The sequence below is a fragment of the Oryzias latipes genome, chromosome 12 (assembly GCF_002234675.1).
Source record: "Oryzias latipes chromosome 12, ASM223467v1".
NCBI classification, from domain to species: domain Eukaryota; kingdom Metazoa; phylum Chordata; class Actinopteri; order Beloniformes; family Adrianichthyidae; genus Oryzias; species Oryzias latipes.
Genome location: NC_019870.2, coordinates 7690287 through 7711542, shown reverse-complemented (window position 1 = coordinate 7711542; position 21256 = coordinate 7690287). Strand labels below are relative to the sequence as shown.

The following is a 21256-nucleotide window of genomic DNA, read 5'->3' as shown; positions in this document are numbered from 1 at the left end:
ACTAAGCTTCTGCTGATTGATTCACAAAGAAGCTCAAACAGATTTTATTTGGACCAATGAGAAGATTTATTCACATTTTCTGCATCTTTACATTGTTAAATATGTGATTAAAATCCTACTAGTGTGTTTTTGTTTGCATCATACGCTGCAGTTTATTAATCAGATGACGATGCTCAGTTTGAACCCCTTTCTGATAAACTCTGCTCCTCAGGACTTACCATCACCGAGTGGCGAAGGAAACACCGGCATCTCGTAGCCCGTGGGCGTCTGAGGGGAACTCTGGGAACTGGTGTCTCTTGAACTGCAGTTGGAGGCCGAGCTGACCGGAGCAGACGAGACAAAATAGATGTCCGACTGTGGAAACAGACACATGCAGAAGATGAGTGAGATGAAAGCAGAACTGGTGGGCAAACAGAAAAGCCGGGAAATATCACAGAGAGCTAGGAGGCAGGAGGTGAAACGAGGAGAAGCAGAGAAAAACAAAGAGATGGAGGCTTTTGTTGGATGCCAGCTGCAGCATGTTTTAAATTATCTCTGTGTATAAATTATAACAGAGTTATTGCTCTGCAGACATCCGGATTGTCAGCCATATTTCCCACTGGAGTAATAAAGATTGCTTCAACAGACAGTGAGCTGAAACAGCTACTTTAACAGCACAGAGTGAGGCGTGACATGAAGCCACAGCTGAGAAAAGAAAAACAAAACAAAATCACAGTAATAGCTTCTGCTACAGCGGAAACTAATTTGTTACAGTTAATTGAAAAAAAGGAGTTTGAGAAAATAAAAGAACAAGCTGTAAACGGCGCGAAGAGAGTGCGATAAAAAGGATGGTGTCACGTCAGTCACACTGACCCGTGAAGCGGCCAGCTGCAGTTCAGGGACCACGGCGGTGTACACGAGGTTCCCGTTAACCACCAGCCGAATCTCGATGGAGTCTGTCGTGAAGGCCAGAATATACGGGAAAGCACAAACTGCAAAGACAACATACGTGTCTGAAATACATCTTTTTTTATTTTACAGAAACAGAAAGGTATAAACAAGCAGCTGTCAAAAAACCTGAAATAGAAAGACATTTTTTAGCATCTGCAGGCGAGAAAAAGCAAAAAGTCGGGAACTTCAGAGGGTCCTTTTGTCTGCTCCGTGGTGCGAAAGATGAGACACAGCATGGAAGCTATGATGTTGGAAGGTAAAAAAGAAGCCCTGAAATCACCTAACAATTTAGGCGACAGGTGCTGCTTGACAGGTGCTAAAAAGCTCCAGACAGTCACAAAAACTGCCCTTAAAACCTATCCTAACTTTATTATGTGTAACAGGGGTGTCCAAACTTTTTGATGAAGTGAAAATGTGGACAGATCAACCATTTAGACAGCATTTTTTGAACCCTTTTCTTATTGCAATGGAATACTTTAATGACAAAGTTTAATTCATTCCCTTTGATGAAATGTTTTTTTTTTTTAATGTTTAGTTTTAAAAGTGTAACTATGTAAGCTTTTCATTGTACACTTTGAATCTATTCTATACGTTTTTTGTTTTTCTGTCCATTTAGAGAACTTTGGGTCTCTATGGACAATGTAAATGCTTTATAAATAAAGTTTCTAATTGTTATAATAATTAACTATTTTTATTCATGACTTTAAATAAAACAAAAATACAACTGAATACTGCTTTTTCTAACCAAAATTTCTGTGAATTTCATATTTGAAGACAAGTATTAGTAAAAAAGGAAAACATAACTTTTGCCAACATTAAATCTGGGTTCATATGAAATATATGTTAAAATATTGTTAACAATTAAATGCTCAATGTAAACTTCTAAATTTAAATCATGTGAACAGAGACATTTTATGAATAGTATCTTATTGCGAACTAAAACCACTGTGGTTTGGATCATTGAAACAAAATAAATCTGTTCCTCTCTGTTGGCCCATGAGGCTCTGAAGGTCGAGTAGTCACAGGTTGTTGCCACAGGTTAACAATGGCTCACAATGTAATTTAGCCAATCACAATCAGGAAATCTTACACACAATTCTTGCAAAGTTCTGAGGGCCCATATGAGTGGTTTTGTGCCAGGCTGGTGGCAATTTGCATGTGGGCCACATCTGGCCTATGGGCCAGACTTTGGACATGCCTTATTTACAGCATTTATCAAATACCTCTTTGAGCAATATTTTGAAAGATCTTTCTTAGCTTTACAACTCACTTGTCCTCTAAATTTGAAAATAATCATAGATTTTGGTCTGATTCACATTCATTTAAAAATTAACTTATTTATATATATAATTAATTAAGAAAAACTGATTCTTACGATCCAGATCAAATATAGCAACATATTTGAAAAGTTTTTTTTTTACTTTCTAAAAAATTATTAACTTACTTAATTATTTAACATTTAATATTATTATTGTAGCTGTTTGTCTTCTTTTGATCTTTACTCATTTGTGTTATATTTGAAATTTATTATATTTATTCCTAAGGGAAAGAAAAAGGTAAAACCAAAATAAAAAGCATAAAGTGTTTTTATCGCCAACTGGGGTCAGGTAACAGATTCTATGCGTCACCCTCTGCGCTAATAACAACATCCACAGAAACACACACACACATAGCCACACAGGCCAGCTGGATGCTTGCGGTCGCACATGCTGTTTCCACGGTAACCGCAAGCTCCAGCCAGGCTGTCGGCTTGACCAGGGTGGGGCCAGACTGTTGCTGCCATAGCAACCTACCAATAGCATTGGGCATCTGGTTCCAGCTGAAGTGGAAGTCTGGGGTGTTGGACTGCATCATCGGTGTGGAGCCGTTGAACGGACAAACTTTCTTATAATGACAAATATCTGGAGAAAAAAAAGCAACATCAAGTATCAGATGGAATTCTTTGAATATCCTTTGTGTCTGCTTGAAACTGAAATGCTCTTTAAATGCAAGTCTGAAGGAAAATCTCTGTGACTCAGTCTTTGTGGCTGTGATTTTTAGAGGAAAACAGCTCTGACAGGCCTGAATCCCACTGTGTAACATCGGAAATGCTAAAAGTTAAAGGCGAACTCACAGTTGTAACACAGCAGCAGACCTGCCTCCCCGTCTTCATACACGTCGATGGCTGCCACAAAGTTCACCTGCAGGCAAAGTCAAGTCACTTTAAGGAGAGAATGTCATCTTGATCCAAAGGTCAGACATGAGAAAAAGATCTTAAAAATAATGTCAGGTCACACAGCCTTAAGCTAACCTAAGAGATGTACAAGATGTCAACAGCAGTTTGTTATTTATCTGGGCTAATATTTGAGCAGCTGTTCTGTTGTACCTCCCCGTCAGCTGGTGGCTGTGACTGACAGCCCAGTGATTTCACTGGGGCAGAACAGAAACCAGCAGGTAAACACAGCAACCATCTGGACTGGCCATAGGTCACAGCGTCAATAAACGTCACCTAGAACTCCACAGAGGAGAAGAGGATCTCACCTTGTTGGCGTCTACATGATGCAGCCGGTAAGCATCCCCAGTGCTCTCATTGATCAGGTCAAACTGGTGTTTATAGGCCACACAAATCATGTTGTCGTTCTCCCCCGTCGGACCATCCACCAGCGCCATCACCACCGGCGGGTCACACAGACAGATCTCCTGAGGGGGAGGAGGCTTGATGTTAGGGCTCTTATTAAGGCAGTCTGTCATCCTCAGGATTCTAAAGAAATCCCAAGAAATGTTCCATTTAATAGATTTATGTCACTGCAATGATATTTTTAGAATGTCTTCATTCGGAATTAAATGTATTTATTAAAAAAATGTTTTGTTTTTTCATTCTAAAAAGAAACAACAGTCTTTCCTCATGGGTGTGGAGTCTGCCGTACCCGTATGTACTGAAACTCCTCCACCGGGGAGTCGGCTCCAGAGGCAACAGCGCTGAAACGTGGATGCTTCCTGGTAATAAGGAGAAGTTTGGTTCTGATGGCTGCTACTATTCTCAGCTCTGAGCCATGGTGGGTGTTGATAGAGTACAAATGACAACCTGAGCCACAGGAGAAGGGGAGGAGGGATGGGGAAAGATTGAAAGCGGAATTCATTACATGTGGGCTATGCCGCAATGCCGTCTGTCGACGTTTTTATCCTCACAAAGCCATAGCATGCCAACACTTTCTTCAGCTTAAAAGAATTTCAGGTTTGGCTACAGAACGCCTTCTCAGAGCTGTCATTGCAAACCACTTGACATCTCTGTTAACTAGGAAAGCTAAAAATGATCCTTACTCCCATTTCTACAATGACTTTCTGGATATGGAGACCGTTTTTTTTTTGGGAGATGTGTTTTTTTTCTAAATATCTGAACCCTCACAGCCCACTCTGGATCAGGGGTTTCCAACTCCTCGTTAAGCTAGCTGTGCATCATCAAGAAGCTGCCATGGTCTCAGGTCCTGGAGCTATAGATCTTTCCTGCCCTTTCTTGGTCACCGCTGACTCAAATGTCTGTGATCCTCTATCTTGTGGCAAACCCTGTTTCTGGCCTCCATAACAGCCCTCTGACCCGTTAAATTTGGTCTTTTTTTAAAGTCTTTTCCCATTTACCATCTTTCTATAACATGAAAGACCCACTCCGATCATCTTTTGATCTATTATAAAAGTGTTCCCAGAGGCCTTTTAATTATGATTATGCAGTCGTTTCTGCAGTGCAGCAGATGTTCATCAGAAATATGCTTCTGTGTTGTTGACAGGACTGTTGGAGGGGAGCAAACCCACCCCCTTTCCCATCGCCCATAGGTTTACCCGGTCTCCCGCCAGGTTACACCCCCTTACAACCCCGACCTAAAATTACCGGTGCAACAAAAATTGGAGCTATCCAATTTACAGTTTTCTTTGCCTGCCAATTCAGTCCAGGAAAACAGAGACGTCTACAAATGTATCCCAGTGGGATGGAGCAGGAAGCTTGTGTCCCACCCAGAGTATTTTCTACGTCACAAATACAACCTTTTTTAAACTGTATTTTTCCCCCCGCTGCTGATTCACAATGATTTGAATAAAGATGTACTCAGAAATTCATTTTTAAATAAGAAAAATGCCACAAGAACAGCAAGCAATTTTTAATTGGAGTGGGTCTTTCAGCTAATTCATACAGTTTTATTGTGTCTAAATCAATATTTGTATACTGTTTTTTGTAAAGGGTTCCTCTGTGCCTGTAGTGCAGGAAGAACCTTTATTCTCATGAACTATGAAAATAAACGTAATCACAATCAGATTATTGTAAAATAAAATTAACTTAAAACAGAAATATTTTTTGTGTAAAGTACTACCTAAAAAAATCATGTTTTCTGCAGTAAAAATGACGTAAAATAAAGGTATTTACTTTAGTCTGGTAAATCATCTTTATGACTCACTGGTGTAGGCTTAAACCCCAGAACAAGTGAAAAAATATAATGCTGGAATGATGGAGGAACATCTGTGGAACATGTTCCTTATATAAATAAATGATCCAACCAGTGAATTTCTGCGTTTTAATGTGAGGTGAGGTGGTTGTAATTCATGTCTGTCAGTTTGTCTAAAGTTTGTGTGAAGCCAGACATCAATATAAACCTTGTGGGTAATTCCTTAATTACTTTCATTTTTCATTAAAAATATTCACTCATTGAAGAAGACCAAAGTATGAGGCAAATTTATGAGATAGAAAAGACTGCATGACTCACCCAAATAAGATAAATGCAGTCTCACTTTTCAGAATAAGATCTTTTTACCCGACTTTCATTCCAACAAAGATTATGCTAACTAATGATCTCATTATTGTAGGGCATTTCTATGAGTAAAAGCCATGTTTCTTGCTTACTGTCAGCTTAGCTTCTCAAAGCTGTACCTTTTGTTTTCTCCAGCTTGTTCTCCCTGCAGTCACATTTGCCCCTGATGAGCTGCTTTTCCTCCAGGCTTCTCTTGATTGTGCCGAGTTTGAACACGTAAAGCCGAGCGTCCTTTCCTGGAAACAAAACAAGCGCCTCTGGTGTTTTTTTGATAAAGATTACTCTGTATTTGTCTCATTCGGGCTTTAAGCATCTGCAGCTTTTTCACGACTTGGATACACAACGACTGCACCCACTTAAAGAAACAACACAAAGTGCCTATAAGGTTTTGGAGGTCTTTCCAGGCATTTTTTTTTTTTGTAAATTGTGGCAGGGATCTGTCTCCACATGTGTTTCTGCAGATCACAGCCACAGATCAATGTGCTCATTGGACTGCAGGATGCAGTGAGTACAAATTAAAAAACACAGAGAGATGACAGAGATTAATTAGGAGCATAATGAGAAAGATGGTGGTCTTTAAGTGCCTGTTTTGATTCAAGTGGGAATATAATGAAAGGAAAGAACAGAGGTAGGCAGTCTCTGGTGTGCAGGTTTACCTTTATCAGCTCTGGTGATCAACAGGTCTTGAGGCTCGAGAACGTGCATCTGCTTCACCGCCATTGTTTTATCAAACACCGGCACCGGAGGAAGAGTCTGCGTCTCTGAAATGCAAGGCACCAATTATGTTATCAGATGAAAAGCAAAATCTAGGAAATATGCAACTCATTTTTTGGAGAAAAAAAACGAGACTCACCAGCACTGGTCAGAGCGGGATCAGGACCTGAAATTGGAAGGAATGAACGCATATGTAGCAACGCAGGTTCAAGCAAAATGTAGGTAAAAAATACTATTTTTGGAGGAATCTCACCTTCCAGGAGCACAACTCCTGCTGTGTCAGTGGCGACCAGCAGAGACTGACCCCATGAGTCAGCGCACACAATCTCATAAGGGAATGTACTGCAGAAAGATTGGGACTCCCATGGCTGCAGAATACAGACAATATGCACAGAGAAACCAGAATGTTTTCCTTTTTAGCTTTCAGGTAAAGTGGGTGAATGAAAAGTCTGACTATCGAGCCCAGATTTGAGGGTAAAAGGAAACGGCTAAGGGATACACTGACCTGCAGATTTTAAAGATGAATTTTTAAACACGTACCATAAAACAGTTTCAACCATTACCCAGGTGACTCTGTGACATGTAATATGCACTTAGAGTTTTTGGTTTTGTAGACAAATAAAATAAAACGTATCCCACCTATAGATTATAAAATTGTTTTGGGGAAATAAGAAGGGAAACATTGAACTTCTGAGAACAGGGGGACATAAAAAATAATTGTCGAAAGAAACTAGTGTCCAGATGAGTGACAAAGATTCTGGATTATTTGACATTGACAAAGTTATAACATTTTCCATTTTTGTTACAACTTAGATAGTTGCGTTTGGTTGAGACGGCTCCCAACAAAACATAAGGGACGTTTCCAAAATTTCTCAAAAAAGATTTCAGGAGTTCTTCAAAGCTTTTCTCTCATGTTGTGGGAGAACATACGTGTGAACCAACCCCACCCCCTATTTCGGTATGTTAGAGCTCATTAATGCATTATTAGGGCTGTGGTTTTTCTGATTGGTAAGTGGATGGACCTATAAGTGGAATTTTATGGATCATGTCAGAAAGTACTGTATGCCCATAATGTGTGAAGCAAATGTAAGCACCATGAAATTGGGCTCTGACCATGAATTTTATGCAATTTCAAGTCAAATTAGTTCCTATTAACTTAATTTTCTTGCCTCAGTCTAGGCTGACAGTAACTTTACAATCCTTATTAATGTTTTCATCTTTAAACAAGATGAAAACAGGGGAAGACAGTCAATTTTGACAAAAATCCTAAATTAAATTGAACAGAAAATCTAAATGCATATCTGGTGTCTTATCAATTTCAATCGGTTGGTTCAAAAAGGGCCCAAGTCCAAGAGGTTTGTTTTTCCAGGAAATGATTTAAATTGCATAGCTTAAAGGGAGGCAACACCAAATGATGAATACTTTACCCAGATTGAGCACCAGTTCATATCTTACAAATCCTTCAATATGAAGCACCTTACTTTTATAATTTCAGAGGACTAGCAAACTAAAGTCTCTGGACTTGGGCCCTTCTTGAATTAAACAAGGGCGCTGCCATATTGGATAACTAGTCCTGCCATCTATGGGATAAAGCAAAACCCATGCAACAGAAGTCCAGGTCAGGGAATTTTGCACTTAATGCATTTTAAATGTCAAGATTACAACGGACTTGAGACATTTTTGCACATAATCAGATAGCTTTTCCCTTGAAGACCATAGAACGAATTGTGGACTTGGACCCGTTTTGAACTAACCGATTCATTTTTAATACTTTTCATGAACAAAATTAATTCAAAGAAAAGAACATTTAAGTCATGAATAAGACAAGGGTTTACATTCCAAAAGCCAGTAACTTTTTAAACTATTTCTTTAAATATGTTGAATAAACTTTTTGTGGTCAGTACCTCTTTTCTGCAGAGCCCCGTGGTGACGAGGCTTGTGGGTGCATCTCCTCTTACGATGGTCTTCAGTTTCAGAGCCTAAATGAAAAAAATTGGACATCAAATAAAATCACTTGATTTGAGTGAAAAACACTGATGCAAGAAAATCTGCGGATGCATTCTTTTTTTAATTTATTCCCATTATTTATTGGAAAGAAACATTTTTGATCATTTTTCAATGACATTACTGATCAGAAATTTTGAAAATGATGTTAAAAATGCTGATTCCAGACCCCAAATTTGCTTAAAATCAATTTAACTGATATGCAGCAATAAATGCGAGTCTCAGGAATTTCACAGGTAGGCCCTCATAACAACCAGAAAATGAAGAATTTAAGCACCGAGCAGTTTGTGGGAATGATAAAGTAGCGCCCATCTGATCAGAACATTGAACACTGCCAACTCAAGCTGCACTGTCAGCCATAACCACTCACATGTCTGCATAAACAGCCAATCTGGAGATAATAAAAACCCGCACAAACCAACTGTTGGGAGCTTCAGCAATGTGCCACTGTTTAGAAAACACCCATAAAAATATGATCAAACCTACAAAGACTATTAGGTTTTGTGGCTGGGGAAAATTAACTACAAGATATATACAGTTAGGGAGCAAAATGTGTCAAAACTGACACAACAAATGCAGCCTTTCTTGCTGTGAGGCAACTAAACATAGCATTGTCTTAGCTTTTAGTCGTTGACCCTCTTGAGATTATGTTTGGAGATTTTCTTTACCTAATAAGTAGTGGAACTTTTATGGTTAAAACCTGTTTTGGTCATGATTTATAGTCAGGAGAATGGAGACAAAGTTGCAACAAACACAAAACTAATCAGGTTTTAGCAGCCATAAAAAAAGTCCTTTTAATCAGCTAACCATGCGAAAAAAAACAAATTATTTCCAAAATGTCAGGGGAAACTTGACGGACAAAAAATTCTAATTTTATTCAGTCTTTAACCTCTCTCTGGAGGATGCTTTGTTTAGTCAGCTGCCTGTCAAGCAATTCATTCACTTCTTTCAAGAAAAAGCAGGCTCCAAAAGAGTTTTTTGTTGTTTTGAGAAACTTGACTAATTTAATTGCAGACAGTATAAATTAAAAATACTTCTTTTTTTCAAGGTGCTTTACATGTTGGATTTATTTCTCCCTCTGCAATGCAAATTATGATGACCGAACTGAAAGAACTTTCGTGTTGTAAGCTGGCAGTGACCACTGATGCATTCACACATCAGAAGCAGTTTTTGAGGAAAGTGACCCCCATTTGGCCATAGTGTTACAAAGTGTGTCATACTCTAACTATGGTAAAAAGTAGGGTAAAAAAAAAGAAACTTGTAAAAAAAAAAAAAACTATATTTGTGACTACTGTGGTCGTGCCACAAGCTCCCTGCTCTGCTTCACAACGAGGAGGAAAAGGGGGCGGGGTTGCTCTATGTGACCATCCCCACAACTCAGAGGTGAATTTCTCGGAACTCATGCCGCTCTGCAGAAATTATGTCTTCGAAAATGTTGATTATAGCTGAAAACAGCATAATCATAACTGCCATCATTTTCAAATTATTCAAATTTTTTTTATTAGTTCTATTGAGGATATGTCAAGAATTTATTGGCAAGATTTTGATTTGATCAATTTATTTAAAGCATTGTAGTCAGAGCAATAAAGTATTTACACAGATTTATCAAACTTATTACAGAAATGATGACATGCATAGATAAAACAAAACAAAAAATAAAACAAACAAAAAGACACTCAAATCACATTTGCGTACTTAAATATAGTGATCATTAACTAAAGTCATGTAGAACCTGATTTCTTGCTTATTTAGCTTACATAATCCCACCCCTACTGAGTTAATTCATTTTATAGTTTTAATAAAACCAGACATATAAATAATCAAATTAAATAGGCATTCAAAAATATTTCTAATTATGGGGCGCATACTTTAACAGGTTTTAATCTCAACCACCCGTGTTGACAGCAGTAGGGTTTGGATGTTCAGTGGCGTTTGGTGACATGTTTGCTGCAGTGTTGGATGTGTGTGCAGTGCGCACACTTGTATCTGCAGGTATCTGTATGTGTTTACCTGCCCTATTCGAACAAATTCCGCCTGCCGCGCCTCCTCCTTTTTCCGTGCCGACTTTGGAGACTCCGGCAGCACGTCGCTAAAGGACCGCCGGTTCAACATGTTCTGGGGAGAGAAGGGAACCTAAATGCGGAAAAAGGAAATGCAACACACACACACACACGCAAAAAGAGAAAGCACAGAAAGGGTCTTAGAGAGTGGCCACAGCAGGGGGTGAAAGCAACAGCCAAACACAGCTTGAACTATAAGAAGCGCCTTTGGAGAGAAAACTGAAAGAAAAAGCAGGAGAATTTTTAAAATGATGTGAGCAGAAGGTGCTCTGCTGGAAAAGTCAGCTTTGCAGGGTTTTCCTGTCGGTGTGGTGCAGTATGCAGAGGCAAAGCCAAGGAATGCATTGAAATACAGCACAACAAACTCCCAAAATCTGTCTCTACAGAAGTTATGTGCTCAGATATGTTACCTTGTGCAGGTCAGGAGTTAGGTCCTGGTAAAGAGAGCGGATCAACATGTCAAGAGTCCGCTGACGCTTCTGCGCAAACGTTGGCGTCTCCAGTGTGGCTTTTTCTCCATTGATTACTGGAAAAAAAAAAGCCTAATTGAGGAATAATTATCAGCATAAATGTTATAGTTCATGAAAGTTTTCTTACACTTGACTAGTAAAAAGTCCCTGAATTCTTGGTGATCAGTAAATACAGGTTGAGATGGGAGAGGGGGTCCAAACAGAGGCACGCTCTCTTCTGAGAAAATCTTCAACCTGTGGCAGACAGCAGATGTTTCTACACCTACAGGTCCTCAGGAATGGAGCAAATGTGTTCTTTTCTTTGAATAGAGAATTCTTAGGAGTTAAAACTCACCTGTAACTGTCATTCTGGCTATTATATTTAACTAATGCAAAGATATCTGAGAGGAAAAGTTAAGGAGGTATTTGAAAAACATCTCCCGATCTCTTGCTCAGTGACTATCATGGGCCGGCATGAAGGATACGGGTGAAGTGCGATCTGATCATCGAGGGTTTGAAGGTTGACGACGTGTCATCTCCCTCCTGGAATACTATGGTAACAATGTCGTTTCCAATGTGCCTCTTTCTCTCCACCTGCCATAGGGAGCAAGACCAGTTTTAGCTAAGAATGGAGAATTTTATCTGAGATCGCCAAACATTTAGTATTTTTCCAATAGCTGCTTATAGGAAATGAAAAATACCCAATTTGAAGTATTACAGGTTAATGTTCAGAAGAAACCATAAAAAGTGATGATCCTTAACCCATTATAGATTTGACTGCAGGATTTGAATGGAATGACAGGACAATGCAACAAAGAGAATCTTTGTAGCATAAGGAAGAATTGGAAATAAAATAAAATAAATTTAAAAGCAGAGGAAGTCCAATAGGAGAGAAAATCCCTTGATTTCCTTTCTTTTGTCATTCTATAAATGCTTTTTTTCCCCACTTTGCTGGTCTGAAGCATCAAACTGTGTATTTGAGAAAAGCAGATGCAACTGCTGCTGTCATTCAAACCTAAGATTTTCCGCCTGTTTCCATTTATCTGGACTCAGTGGTTCTACAAAAAGACATAAGGTTTAGGGGGGAAAAACAGGGATGCAGCAAAAAATGAATAAATAAAATTATAGGAGCTACATATTTAATTGTTTCTCTAACAGCTTTAAACATGTCTATGAAGACTCTCATTCATCCAGGTAGATTCCATCATAGTAGTAGGTTTAGAGGCTGTCATCTGGACTTGGTTTTTAAACTTGAAGATGTTTCACCTCTTATCCAAAAGGCTTTGTCAATTCTGAAATAGCTGGTAAAAGAGCTGGTTTATATGTGCTGATATGCTGGTTTATATGTGAGTCTAAGTAGACAATACTACACAGTTTCAGGTCTGACTCCTCCCCCATGAGCACATATAAACCAGCTCTTTTACCAGCTATTTCAGAATTGACAAAGCCTTTTGGATAAGAGGTGAAACATCTTCAAGTTTAAAAACCAAGTCCAGATGACAGCCTTTAAACCTACTACTATAACACCTTTGACTAAAAAAACAGGAAAGATTAAATTTATTTAAAAAATTCCAACTGAAAGGATAAAATCATTCAAATTAGACGTAAAATATATTAAAAAATGTAATAGATTTTCATGAAACTTTAATCTAGCCAAAATGTCCAATGCAAATTAGAAAATTAAGAAATGTGTTAGATAACATTCTGTATGTTTTGTTCACTGTTGAATGGCATTTCCTTCATGCTCAGTGCAGTCAGAAGTGAACATAGCTACTGCAAAAAATAATAAAATACAAAAATTAGCTGATGAGATATTTTTTATCAATGCACTTCTTTCTGGACAAGTAGGAGAGAATCGTGCGACAAAGCGAGATGCAGCCCGAGCATAGACTGTTCCTCATAATCGACCTTTAGGAGTGTTTGCTCTTCAAAACAAATTCAATTACGTGTCAGATTTGTGAAGACCCTTTTACATTGAATCTGCTAATGTTTGTGAGGTAAAGAAGAACATTGGCGTCCTTTTTTTCCTCTCACCTCTTTTTTGAAGTGAAGAAACTGCGCTCCTTGTATTATTATGTGTGTTTTCTGAGAAACATACCTGCTGTTTGTTCTCTTTAGAGTAAGGTAACATGGTGGACACATGAAACATGAGCTCATGGCCTTGATAAACCGTGTAGATGGACTTGATTCCTGTAGTGTCATCTATAGATGAATAAACCACACAACAAACATTTAAAACAAAGATTTAAAATGATCTCAAATCATGCAACAATGTCAACAGTCTTACTCTTGGTGTCTAATCCTCCGCGATATCCTGCCCACCCCTGCAGTGTAATGGTATCACCCAGCAGAGTTAGGAACTTCTCAAAGTTCTCACTCCCCATCTCTACACACATAAAAGAAAATTCACTTAGTTTTAAAATAGTGGGTTGGGTCATTTTTTGCTAATCATAAAGTAAGCATGTTTTACATATGGGTTAGGTTAACTAGCATGTAGATCAGGCATGTCAAAACATTCAAATTTCCACCGGACCGCAGACTCTTCATAAAAATCAATATAATGCAGCCCCCAGCATTTTCTAAAAACTGTGTGTAGGATTTCTTGATGTGGTTGCCTAAATTACAATAAGCCATGGCAACACGGTCGTGTGACCCTTCTGCAACACTTTCTAGCTCATGTCTAAAATATCAACTGAAAATAAGAAAAGAAAGGTTGACAATAAGGGCCACCGCCTCCAGGACAAGTGGAAATTGGCTCCTTTCTTTTTCAGTAAAATACAAAACAATAGTTTCTGTCTAATATGCCGAGAGACTGTGGCTGTTTTCTAGAAGTTCAATAAGAAAAGGGTCAATCAGATGAGACGTGCAAACAAGGACAAAATGCTGCAAAAAATTGACAGTAATTTTGGTAAAAACATATTTAGATGAATTTTTTTTCTATGTGAGGAAATGAAAAATATGTAATTGCAATAAATTGTTCATTAGTTAATTTGCTTCAAATGCTATTAAAATGGCTCAAAGAACGTCAGGCTGAATGGCTATTATTTTCACCTCACCAAATCTGGCCCTCTATGCATAAAGCTTGGACACCTCTGATATAGACTTAGGGGGCAGAAAGCAGCTACTAAGTCACCTGAAAGCTTTTAGATGTTCACTTATTTAACTTATGTGTGGATAACTTTAAGAATTTTACCTAAAACTAGTGTAAAAACTGTATGGTTTTTCTGTAAAAATATACTTTTGTAACGTTGGATTTCTTTGCTTGATACAGCAAACAAATAAATTCCACCTAGTTTCCAAACTTGCTTAACCCTTTAACACCAGAGCCATATCTCCAGTGTTTATATTCTTTCAACAACCATAACTCTTCGACTGTTTATGATTTTAAACAGGGGTGGAGTTGATCTTTTGGGACTTTCAGGTGATGATGTCATCAGTTTACCTCACTGGGCTCAATTGCACAATTAGTTTACTGTACTGTACCTTTCTCTTTTTTTGTGATTTTGCCATACTTATGTCTTCATTTTTTAGAGAGTAGCCATCCAACCGGGCTTTATTAGGTTGAAGAACGGTATTAAAACAACAAATACTCTTGGAGCCCCAAAAGCAGTGTATTTGTGAGGTTCTTTTGCTGCTATCTTAACTTTTCTTCCTAATGAGCTCCAATGGACTTTTGTCTGTATCACAGCCTTAAGAAAAGTCAAAACTGGAAGAAAAGTGTGAAAGAAGTTACCATTGCTAAACATCTCGTCATCTGTGAGCTGTCCATCTTTGGCATACAGCACACCAAATTTAAAGTTGACAGAGCCCTATAAACATTAGATCACACAAGTCAACAGATAATCTATACTTGGCTTTAAAGAAATGCAAACAAAATGTCAACCAAAATGCATTATAAAATAATATTTAAAAGTGTTGAATTAAACATGATCATTGGTGTTGCAATCTTATTAGAATAGCACATGCTTCAAAAATAATTGCAGGAAACTGAGATTTATGAGTTGTTTCTACCTCTTGTTCTTCCAGCACAAGCAGATCCTGGGAAAAGACGACATAACGGCCATTATTCACATTGACCAACAGTACATCCGAGGATGACACAGCTAGAGGACATTATGGTTTATGTGTTGCAGATCAGACCTCTGCTGTATTTCACTAAGAACGTCTGTGGTGTCATTCTCACCTTCTGAATCTCTGGGTTCATGATCTCCCTGGGGCCCCTCTCAAACCTGTCCATGTTCATTGCACTGTAAGAGGAGCAAGAAAACACAAGAGAAATGGGGGAGTTTGATGCTGGTAGAAGACACATGGCCTGAAGCCTAACGCAGAAAAGACTCATTTGTTATGGGGATTTTCTAAACTAGCTTATTACATTTCTACTCATTTGGAATTTGAGCTGCAAAGCTGTGTAGCCTAAGGACTTTACAGTTTACTATATTTGGGCCATTCACCTCCTTTATATCCTGTTGCAACAGCTCTCACGACATCTGCCACAAGAAACCCAATGTCTGATACAAAAACCCACATAATTTACTATAGGACGAAACATTTTTTGTCACAAAACACAAATTATGCCAGACTTGGCAGGTTTATATGTTCTAAAATATTCTTTCAATCAGTCACTTTTCATGTCTTTGAGGAGCCACTCTGATGAGAATGATGTTTGTTTTTTTAATGTTCTTCTGCCATTTTCCTGATTATTGAAGACATGTATTAAGAAAATTAAGCTTGGAATTGCAGAGCTCTGAGTATTATTTTTTCAAATTGGTGTGAATCAAGAGCAGATGAAAAAATGCCATTGAAAAATCTTGATTATGTGACATAGAACCCACAAGCCCCCTGCTCTGCTCTATTCCAATGCATCCACTTGCAGACAAATAGATCCATGTATGCCTTTTTGTTGCACAATTTAGAGGCAAGTTTCTATTGAACTACTGCCACTCTGCAGAAACTATGTCCTAGAAAAGGACGTTCGAAAATGATGGCAAAAAGGGCATAAAATTAAAAGATGACTGGGAACACTTTTAAAATAGATCAAAAGATGATCAGAGAAGGTCATTAAATCAGTTCTTCATTAAATATAGAAAAAAATAACTTGCTATACTTACTATTTGTTCAATCAAAACTATCAAAAATATATATTTTTTAACACAATTTAAAGTAAGTCCAGAAACTTATCAGCTTTATCTTTAACAGACAGTGCACATCTCTGTACTTTGGAAGAGCTGTGGCTTCACTCCTTTCAGTCCTGCCAGACTTTCTCCCCTAATGCTTTTCTGATGGACTTGTGAACAATAACATTAGTCACTGGAAGACAAGCCATTTAGTTGCTTGGATTTGTTCATCTGAGGATCATTAAACAAGGAGACTTACAAGTGAAACACAGTTAAGGTATGAAACCCAAGTGGCAAGGCACTAAATCTGTCTAAATGTGCCGAAATGACCAAATACAAGCTCAGCTTCGACTGAAGTGCAACGTTGGGCTGAGAAAGATGTTTTCTGAACAGGCTACTTTTCAGAGGATGCCTAAAGCAGAGAGGTTGGCTTTAGTTGGTAATTTAAAACAAAAACAGACAGTTATATGCCACTAAAAGCGCAAGAAAAAAGCAGTGACAAGTTTATGGAGCTATTTTTCACCTACTTTTTTGGAATGATACCAAACTCTCTTTGTCAAAGATGTCCTACTTACAGTTTCAGATAGAAGCAAATACAGCCACAAATATGGTGACTTAGCAGCTCCACTGACACAATGCAATTTGGGTCAAAATACTTGCTCGAGGGCACCATAGTGGAGGGGACTAATCCTGTCAATATTTTGAGTTGCAGTTAGTTCCTCTCAGTATTGGGATTTGAACTGAAGACCTACAGCCAGAGGTTTATGTCAGAAACAACCAGGTCACCATTTCCTGTGTGGGTTGTCAGCAGCAGTAAATGAGGTTTGCTGTTATTTGAGGTCCTTTGGTTGATCAAAAAGTGAGGCTTCGTTATGGAATGTACCACTGTGCATGCATTGGTACTTGCTAGAAAGACATGGGAGGGGATGAAATGTGGATTTAGTGTTTTAAATGATCAAAGTCTCTGATTTGTTTCAGAGACATTTGGTGGTGGATGAGCAAGAAAGAGCGTTTTTCAAGATGTTCAGCTGAACCTCACAGATTCATGAGAAAATGACAAAGACAAGACAAATCAAGTGCAAAAGTGCAAGGTGATAAATTGTACAGCAATTGGAAATTGGAATTAAATATCAACATTAGAATGTGAGAAGCCAATAAAAATTGCAGAAGGAAGAGGTTTGGTGAAGCTGATTTATGAGAATTACCATGACTCTATGAAAAACCCTTATTGAGACATGATTGAAACTCCTAAGTAATTCTTAATTTAATCAGGGTCTTGTAGAATAACCTCAATTTTTTCATAACAGTCGGGGTTGCGCTAAGGACCAGTGGAATATTCATCACATCTGTGATTGCTGGTACAACTGCAGAAGAAAACCTACAATAGGATCATATAAGTTCAGTCCAAACAGATGTAATAGGAGAGCTACGCAGCAGCTGTTTGCTGTGAGCGAAAAATAAAAATAAAAAGATAGATGGAAGAAAAAATGTCACGAAGAAGAATGTCAACATGTTATGGAGGGTTTAGCAAAAGGGTTTTGTGACCAAAGCCAAGCACACACTGTTCTCTGCAACATGCGTTCAAGCAGTCCAGTGAAAAGTCTATGTCAATGCGCATTTCCAGCTTCTGCAATTAAAATTCCCGTGTTCAAGCGTAGCTATGCCAGTTTTTGGACTCTACCTACAAAGTGCATGTCCATTGAATATGTGTTAGAATTTAAACCAGGTCGAACTATGACGAATCAGGGACTCGGATTTGGTAATGACGTAATTCACGGAAGTGCCAACTGTTTGAAAATTGATCAGGGAAAAGAAATTATTTAGCAATAATTATACAACACCAAGTCTTTCATATATCGGAATAGAGCTGTAAAAGAACAACCTAGAGCAAAAGTCACTAAATTTGCACCAAACTTCTTCCAACTGCTGGTGGCAGACATGCATTAGTAAACAGTAGCAAGAAAAAAAAAAAGGAAGAAGCCCCTCCCTGCTTGTCCAGTGTGAACACCATGAGCTAAAACACGTCAAATGCCCGTCTTTAGAATTAACAAGATTAGCTGCCTACTATAGTCTAAGAATGATGGCTGATGAAGACTGTGGCAAAAACGAGAAAACCCATTGACGTAAGAGGAGGGGGATAGAATAATGATTTTGATGGAAGGGGGACAGAGCTCCAGATATTGACATGGGGCAGATCCTTTCATTTTTAAATGCAGTTTTGGCAGAGCTCATATTTGATGTAAAAGGGGAGCAGATTGACTGATTTCCTATGAGATCAGCAGTTTTAAGGCTGATACCCAGCCTCCAAAGGGAGGAAGATGAAAAGTATTATTATTTTCAAGAGTATTAAAACTAAAGTAGAGTATGGGGGGTAACAGAAATGGAGACTTGCAATAGACTTCAGCATTTGTTTAATTAGTTCAAAAGAGACTGAATCATCTAATATTTATACAGGACAAATGCACACTTAACCTGTAGAGGATCCAGAACTGAAGTTTAAAAGTCGTTTTGACCTTGTTTTTGGCCTCTGACTTAAATAACACCCAGAAACGCTGGATGATCAGAAAAGAATGAGCTAACGGCATCAGTCACACAAAAAGTAATGAATTGTCTGCTTCTGTCTCCGGGCTGCAGTCCTCACCTGAGGATGGACTTGACTGATAGTGTTTTGGTAGGGCTGTAGGGGAGGCTGATCTTCAACGTGCCCTGAGAAGACAAGAACGGGTCTTAGGCTCATTAACCACTTTAGCACAAACAAAAAGAAACCTTTTTAAGGATAGGTTATGACCCTCATTATTGATTTATTTTAGTTACAAAGATGAAACGCTATTTAAATACATCCCAGAAGTAACTTAGACCAAATAAGTAAACTTTGATAGAAGTTGGAAAAGTTTTCTATCTGGTCTGTTGCACAAACAGCAGCACAAACATATTGCACCAGTTAGAGTCTGACAGAAACAAGACAAATCAATGTGATCAGACAGCGGAGGTGCACCACTCTAATCAGGTTCCAGACGAGGCTGAAGGCTAAATTAAATTTCAGCTATCTTCTTTTTCTTCGCGTAACTAAATCACTAAACAGCAAACAAACACAATAAACAGGCATCTCACGTGCAACGACAGGTGCATGGTTATTTAAAAAGAGGAAGAAGTAAAAACCTTTTAGGGCAAATTTAAAATAAAGGGAGGCTAAAAGTTTGAATCCTTTAACATTTCAGCTGGCTTTAGGGCCGAACAGACCGCAGACTCACCGATCTCCTCCAGAGGATGGCTCTATACTGAGGGACTCGCTGATTGTTCTGATCCGAGAGAACAACGGACAGAAAGAAAGGGTTCTTCTCTGCATCGGTACCCACATAGTTCTGATGGACTGAGGGCATAAAATAAAATAAATAAATGTTATCCATTCACACGTTTTCTTCAATTATTTTCACTTTTTCACTCAATCTGGTGAAATTACGTTTGTTTCTGGTTTAAAAAATGTCTCCTTAGTCTGCCATTAGACCCTCCATCATTCAGCTCTTCCAGATTCAGTCACACATTCCCTTCTTTGCCTCTTCAGCTGACAGGCCAACATCTTCAGAAACAATGCTGTACAGTCATCCAAATCCAATTAGACACAAGATCTTTTCCGCCTCTGTTTTTGTCCTCGTCTGAAACCATCTCTTCCTCTAATGAGTGTTTACTCCACAGTTCTACTGTCTTTCTCCAGCTGCTTTCCCGGCCTGTTTATTTGTCATTAGCTCTGTTTTTATGCTTTGGGGAAGCAATTACTTTACAAGACTGTGCTGCAATCGGATACTTTCTAAACTGTGAAAGCTTGAGCCTCGTTCTTTGAGAATCAAAAACACACTTTTAAGTGTCTACACTCAATCAGGAGGAAGCTGAGACTGAAGTCCTCCTGTTACTGTCGGTGTTCTGTCACGCATGAGGCGGCCTCCGGTTCGTCGTGTGCCGTGCCGTGCAGCCAGCTCTGTTCAGGCTGTGAGGCACAGGTGGCTCAGCAGTGGTCCAAACAGGTCCAGCCAAATGATGGAGACATGGCTCACTTTAAAGGGTATGTGCCAGTGCACCACGAGTGCAGCAGAACAGGATTGTTTTGTGCCAAATTTGTATCCGTTTTAGGTTCTAAACCTTTTAAAGGATTCGAAGCACTTCAATATTTTATGCAGCAATTCTGACAAAACACGAGGCTTATTCAGATTTATTCTAAATATATTTTTGCAGAAGTGGACATATCAGATGAATTTTTAACAGTAAACCTTACAGTAGTAGTTCCATATCCCATCCCCTCCACCCCGGCTGCTGCATGATATTAGAGAGAGGCGGAGGCTTCCACTTGGAAAATGACTGGATGCTAATAAGTTTTAGCTTTAATGAAGAGCAGTGCAGCAGGGCGACGGGGCTGTCTTTGAAAGATAAGAAGATTCCTCTGGACCAGAGAAGACATTTAGAGGATGTTTGATTTCTGCAGCCTCGGCTAATAGCCTCCATCTTAACCTCGTTCATGGTTATCTGTCTCCTTAAACTACCTTTGTGCTTGAACAGAGCAGCACTGACCTTTTCCCAAAAAGTATTTGAAAAACCATCTGGTGTGGTACTCTGGATTCTCCAAATGGACATCTGTTCTCCTCCAGCTTCCTGGAGTGTAGGGTGAAGTCTGTTGGTGGCGCACACACACAAAGACACACACTGCAATGTCATGGCGTTGGTCAATGCTCGAGACACAGCGCCACTTGACTCTGCGGGACACTGCAGGAATTCAGGAATGTTAGAGCAGAACTTGAGCTGCCTCATTTAGTCATTTTGTTAAAGATGATAAATATAAAATTATAAAACGTTTGTGAAAGACTAAAAAGATGGCTTGTTTGCTTCAGAAAATAAATAAATAATACAATAAATACCTATTAAATCCAGTAAATAATCCTAAATAGTCCAAAACATTGTTTTTTTATTTTTAAAAATATGTCCAATGTTGTGCTTTTTAACATTTTTTTATTTTGAAGTTTCTTTGCTTTGTGTACTTCTCTATTGACTTCAGCTCTGTTTTTTTAGTTGATGTTTCGACATTTTTTTGAGTTTATAGACTTTGTGTCACCAACACTGGAGTCACTTTTGATTTTTTTTTTAACCATTTTATGCAAATTATGGTCCTACATTAACAAAATAAATTTGCAACTGAAATATATGGTATAAAGAATAAAAGTTTAATT

General features: G+C 38.5%; 1 protein-coding gene across 6 annotated transcripts in view; it reads right to left on the bottom strand.

Moving 5' to 3' along the window:
- The window catches only part of garnl3 (GTPase activating Rap/RanGAP domain like 3), a 91099-nt gene that overhangs the window by 10514 nt on the left and 59329 nt on the right, over positions 1–21256 (bottom strand). For 4 of the 6 annotated variants that reach the window (XM_011481533.3, XM_011481532.3, XM_011481536.3 and 1 more), the window contains exons 4-27: positions 20604–20703; positions 19295–19413; positions 18685–18749; positions 15113–15176; positions 14941–14967; positions 14663–14738; positions 13217–13315; positions 13028–13131; positions 11415–11523; positions 11285–11330; positions 11078–11184; positions 10891–11006; positions 10431–10553; positions 8321–8395; positions 6670–6784; positions 6556–6582; positions 6359–6463; positions 5822–5938; positions 3837–3994; positions 3451–3609; positions 3044–3110; positions 2724–2831; positions 853–971; positions 219–354 (exon numbers count right to left, since the gene is read on the bottom strand). In XM_011481533.3, coding sequence (XP_011479835.1) covers positions 219–354; positions 853–971; positions 2724–2831; positions 3044–3110; positions 3451–3609; positions 3837–3994; positions 5822–5938; positions 6359–6463; positions 6556–6582; positions 6670–6784; positions 8321–8395; positions 10431–10553; positions 10891–11006; positions 11078–11184; positions 11285–11330; positions 11415–11523; positions 13028–13131; positions 13217–13315; positions 14663–14738; positions 14941–14967; positions 15113–15176; positions 18685–18749; positions 19295–19413; positions 20604–20703 — 2341 coding nt within the window. The remainder of the gene's footprint in view (positions 1–218; positions 355–852; positions 972–2723; positions 2832–3043; positions 3111–3450; positions 3610–3836; positions 3995–5821; positions 5939–6358; positions 6464–6555; positions 6583–6669; positions 6785–8320; positions 8396–10430; positions 10554–10890; positions 11007–11077; positions 11185–11284; positions 11331–11414; positions 11524–13027; positions 13132–13216; positions 13316–14662; positions 14739–14940; positions 14968–15112; positions 15177–18684; positions 18750–19294; positions 19414–20603; positions 20704–21256) is intronic. The other 2 variants (XM_011481537.3, XM_011481534.2) reach the window with 1 other exon arrangement.